Raw genomic sequence first — 5,212 nt, 5'->3', positions numbered from 1 at the left:
CTTACTGGAATATGCTGGTGATATATATAAACTGAACATAGTTTGGTCAGTCTATGCTCGCTCACTGAACAAAAACGGAACCACGGATAAACCTCATACTGGATGCTAAATTATCTACATAGAACAACATACCATGAAGTTTTCTGACAATGTCACTGAGCAACAAGTCTTTCCTTCTATTTTTAAAATTCAGAAACTGTGTTGCCTTTCTCCCACATAGCTCCCTTTCCGCCGATCACCATGTCCCTTTCTCCACACTAAGTCCCATATGAAAAACAAGATAAAGCATGAATATGATCTTTCTCATCCTCGGCTACCTTTGTTAATCCTTATTTGTGCATCTTGCTTGCAGTAGATTGAAACATATATGTACAATAAAAAATAGCACGTAAACTGACCCTGGTATATGGAGACTACGACTGCAGCTGAGGTTGTGGCATCGTCCAAGAGGAAGCCATCAGCATGCCAGCCGGGCAGCGTCTTCGTCAGGTACTGGGAGATGCTGCTGCCACTCGCGCTAGCCGTGCCACTGACGTCGCCACTGTAGCCTGCATGACCCCGTGTTGCAGGGGCTACTGATGTTCTCTTCCTCCCCCGGTTCCTCCTGACCCTAACGACATTGAGGATTTACCCAGGAAACACTACCATGGTCAGTGTAACACTAATTTACTTACCAAGAAAACAACACCTTCCTCCCCCATGTTCCAAAGCTGGGCTAAATAGGACACATGCTTCAAGTCCACCCTCCATGCATCCAGTCCCTAGTTCATGTTGTGGACAAATATGCCTCCTCCCTTTTCCGCTCGCCCCAATCGTGTGCTCTTTTCTCACCTCTACATTCAGTGAGTACATCAGAATCTCATATATATCAATATAATCTTCTTCTTTTTTTGAAACATCAATATAAACTTCATAACATATGGTAGAATTGGATATGGATACATCGACGACGGCAAGAAACTGTAGATCTAAGTGAGTTGCACTTTTACAAGGAGACCAGGTGAGCCCGTTCTGCAGGAGCAAGGTTGTTAAAAATTTCAAGTTGGTTCCCTTGCACTAGGAGATGACGAAACATTACTTTATCCATTTCAGAGATCTGCAAAAGATCATCATCAAATAATTAAATGGTCCAAAATAACGTAATGTATAATCATCTTATTTCATTCATTTCAGAAAAATGAATTATGAAGCAAGAAGTACAAATTGGAGGTATTATGTGATCTTCATGGGAAAGAATATAAGACAGGAAAAGAGAAAAAAGGAGGAATTTTACCAGCGCCCGGAGGCTCGCCCTCCGTCAACAACATCAGTGCCCAATCCTTATCTGAAATTCAACAACAATTAGCATGCATAAACAATAACTTAACGTCTTCTAGTTTCTTAAGGAATTCGTCTTCCTTGCAATAAGTACCGCAGAAATTAAAAAAAAGGGAGGCATAATCAAGATCCTTCAAGCACATTCCATGACGAGCAGAAAAATGAAGCCGTCGGTACAATCCCATGACGAGCAGAAAAATGAGGCAGTACAAAATCACATTTTTGTGTACAATGAACCGCGGAAGAGAAAAGAAGCGGAACCACGACCTACAGTACCTGCTGCGGATGCGTCGCCGGAGAATTTGAGCTTTAGGGCGCTGGAGGAGGGCGGTGCTAGATTGGAGACACTCACACTTAACCCATGGATCCGAAGAGTGGGGTGGGCAGCGTATAGAGGTTGCGCGATGGTGACCAACACGACGACATCGCGGCAGGGACAGAGACGGAGAATATATGGTCCTCATGCAGTGGGGGGTGCAGGGCCGGTGGCGATGTCCACAGCCCAGACCGCAGCCACGACGACACGGCGTCTTCCACGGCCAGGACCACAGCCACAACAATGCGACGTCTTCCATGGCCAGGACTGCAGCCACATTGACCACGAGAGGACAATGAGGGAAGCAACGGCGGCGAATTTCTGAAGAGGGAAGAGAGATTGATTCGGCAGCAATGAGGGGTGGGGGGAGACGAAGGGTGGGACGTGTGTTCGTGGGTTCTGGCCTTCTGGGTCGTGGGTCTATTTTTTTTTCTTTGGGCTATTTTTTCGAGCGAGGATATTTAATCCTGCATACGAAGGGTGGAGGGAGAGGTTGATCGTTAGGAGGGGAGGTCGAACCATCACCACGACGACAAAGACGGTAGATCCTCCTTTAATAGTAAAGATTCCACAAGGCTAAACGGTCCTACTATTACATCCTTTTTTGATTCTCATGCGCCGAGGGGCTTCAGGGAAATCCAAACCTCCATACAGGATTACAAAACAACCATCGTTCCTTCAAATTTACAAGAGATGATACTATATTTCTAACTGGTCCTTGCTCGGAGCAGAATCAAGGTGATTTCGAATCAACCTTTGATCCATGATCATGTTCGGAATCTGCAGAAGAATAGCCGATCGCTCAGTCCAGGACTCACCAAATATACAAAAGAAGATGATGTGTGCAACGATTTGAGTACCTTTTCACCAAAGAAAATCTTTGTGTTATTGGCAATTGATTCAATGAACCTCAGCTCAAGATACTCAGGTGTAAGTTTTAGTTTGTTAGCCTCTGCTTCCTTCGTAATCCTAGACAGACCAGACCGAATGCAGCAAGTTAACAAGAAGCATCCATGAGCAGGATAAATGAAGAAACAGTAATGCTTGTCATGCCTGTAATAGTTTGCATCTGCAAGGGCTCTCTCTCGGGCAAGAAACATTTCATTATCAATCTGCTGCTGCCTTTTGGAACTGTCCTTCTCCGTTAGCATCTGCTGCATGAGGATCTTGCTCACTAGTGCATTCTTTTCTGCTTCAGATAGTGCGATCTTCTTCTGAGTTTCTGCCTCCTTTTCTGCCACCTTTTGCCTTTCGATGGCAATTAGCGCCTGGATTAAAGATACTATATATAAGTAAACAAAAGATAAGTACACAGAAAACATTCTCCAGACCTTATTAGTTACACAAACAAGGAGACCTTAATAGTTACACAAACAAGGAGACCTTAATAGTTACACAAACAAGGAGATGTCGTCATCATATTAGAACCTGTAACATTAAATCAACATAAGTAATCATTCCTGCAAGCAAAGAATCATGCCTATATCAGAAAAAACATATACTCCCTCTGATCCAAAATATAAGGTGTACTGATTTTTCAACAAGTCAATATTCTCTAACCTTGACCAAGTTTATGGAGAAAAATATCAATGTCTTCAAAACCATATTATCATTAGATTCATCATGAAATATATTTTCACTTCTATTTATTTAAAATTGTAGATGTTGATATATTTTGCTATAAACTTGGTCAAAATAGAAAACCTTTGACTTTTCAATAAACTACTATACCTTATAGTTTCCAACGGAGGGGCTAATAATTAACTGATCTAGGATCTTTAGCACTGGGGGTGCCACAGTTCACAAGTACAATGTATGAACATAACTTTACTACATATGTTCAAAATTTGTGAAAATTACACTAGGAATAGTATAATTTAGTGTAATGATCATCACAATTCCAACCAATAGCCCCAAAATAGGGTTTAAGTTGTAGACCGTCCCAGGACTCAAAGTTGCTGCTTTCCAAGATATATTTGTGTATCATGATTTGGAAAAAAGCTCGGTCAGGGAGAACCTCGTGACAATTGGTTGGTTAGAGGTGCGTTGCGCACCCAGTGTGCTCGTGGTTGTCTTGCTAAAAATGCCATGGGTGCTAGTGCCTGTTGGTCAAGACTTGAAAAAGGCTTGCTGATCTAATAAAACATTACTGCCTTTTCATGATGGCATGAGATAGGGGTCAGAACTTAAAACATTGATAACAAGCCCTACTAATACTAGGAATATGTTAATTCATAAAGCAGCTTGTGAAGTTGCAAAATTTTAGTTTACAAAGTAAAATAGTTGCAATTTCTATTACTACAGAGTTATATGCAACATGAACAATCCATTGTCAATCGGGATGACTTTGAAAAATCAATCAGAGCAACTAACTAGGTGTTCCAACTTCGTTAGCCACAATAGCTTATTGAACAAGGTCTAATGCATGATATGTATGCTGCACAAACAATAGCATCTCAAGAACTGAGCATTGTATAAACTTCGCATGGACACAAGTGTCAGATGATTTGGTCACATGAAGTGCATATACCTTTGTACGCTCCTCCTCCATAAGTTCAAAATTTCTCCTAATACTAACAGGTATGTTTGGTTTTGTAACACGAACACTGATAATCTCAATTCCAGGAGCATAGCGCGTGCAGTCCCTTTGGATAGCTTCTTTCATGGTCTCATCAATCTGATATTTTGGCAGGACAAGTGAACCGGTGATAAAGGTATAAGGTTAATATATTGGACAGCTAAATGTAAGAAGGGAAAATATCAGGTGAAAAATGTTAATTCGCTATTGAACTCATAGATTTCAAAATATTCTCAAAAGAATACTATGTATTGGGAGAATATTTTCTATATCTATACAAATTTCAAGGATACTTAGCCAAACAGTGGAACCACTATATCCGTAATTAATTGTCTTCTTGTGTCTCACTGGTGTGTTTTGAGTTAGATTACAGAAGGTTGCAGAAATGTAGAATATAACATGCACCTACATCTCATAATCATTTCACACCAAAGAGTTCTGCATATGCTTTACAGTGAGTTTTCACCCATTTGAATTTTAACTGCACATTTTGTCATGCAAGAAAGAACCAAAAGTGGATTATTAGATGAAAAGGATTTACCAACCTGATCGAACATGTCAATGTAAACTTGCTGCAAACTATGAGCACTGCAGAACTGGTTTATCTCGTGATGAATTTTGTCATATATCCATGTCTTATCATAATGCACACCATAATTGAGCAGGGTCTCATAAACAAAGTCTTTATTGAGACGATTGACAACCTACAGATCACCCAGTGGATTAACCAAAACAGAAACAAGCAAATAAACTTTGTAGAGCAGAGTTATAACTTATAATAGAAACGATTTTACTGAGCAACCATGGAATTAGCAAATTTCTGACTTCGCAAGCCCGCTCCCCCGCCGCCGCTGCACCGGCCCGCGCCGGCTGCCGCTCCGGCACCGTCGCCCACCGCGCTCTGATGGCCACCCCGCCGCCTTTCGCCTCCAGCCGTTCTCGGGAGCTCTGATGGCTGGGGTCGAGCCCATCCTTTGCGGGATCTGAAGCCCCTTCCTACC

The 5,212-nt window shown here is 41.7% G+C and overlaps 1 protein-coding gene across 4 annotated transcripts in view; it reads right to left on the bottom strand.

Annotated features, from left to right (window-relative positions):
* Positions 1-2,168: 2,168 nt before the first annotated feature.
* The window catches only part of LOC543352 (erlin-2-B), a 24,518-nt gene continuing 21,474 nt past the window's right edge, over positions 2,169-5,212 (bottom strand). For 2 of the 4 annotated variants that reach the window (XM_044513578.1, XM_044513579.1), the window contains 5 exons: positions 4,757-4,915; positions 4,164-4,310; positions 2,687-2,901; positions 2,494-2,602; positions 2,169-2,413 (listed from right to left, as the gene is read on the bottom strand). In XM_044513578.1, coding sequence (XP_044369513.1) covers positions 2,333-2,413; positions 2,494-2,602; positions 2,687-2,901; positions 4,164-4,310; positions 4,757-4,915 — 711 coding nt within the window. In that variant the 3' untranslated portion in view covers positions 2,169-2,332. The remainder of the gene's footprint in view (positions 2,414-2,493; positions 2,603-2,686; positions 2,902-4,163; positions 4,311-4,756; positions 4,916-5,212) is intronic. The other 2 variants (XM_044513581.1, XM_044513580.1) reach the window with 1 other exon arrangement.

This window comes from Triticum aestivum, chromosome 4B (genome assembly GCF_018294505.1).
Source record: "Triticum aestivum cultivar Chinese Spring chromosome 4B, IWGSC CS RefSeq v2.1, whole genome shotgun sequence".
Lineage (NCBI taxonomy): Eukaryota > Viridiplantae > Streptophyta > Magnoliopsida > Poales > Poaceae > Triticum > Triticum aestivum.
This window is presented reverse-complemented; position numbering and strand designations above follow the sequence as displayed.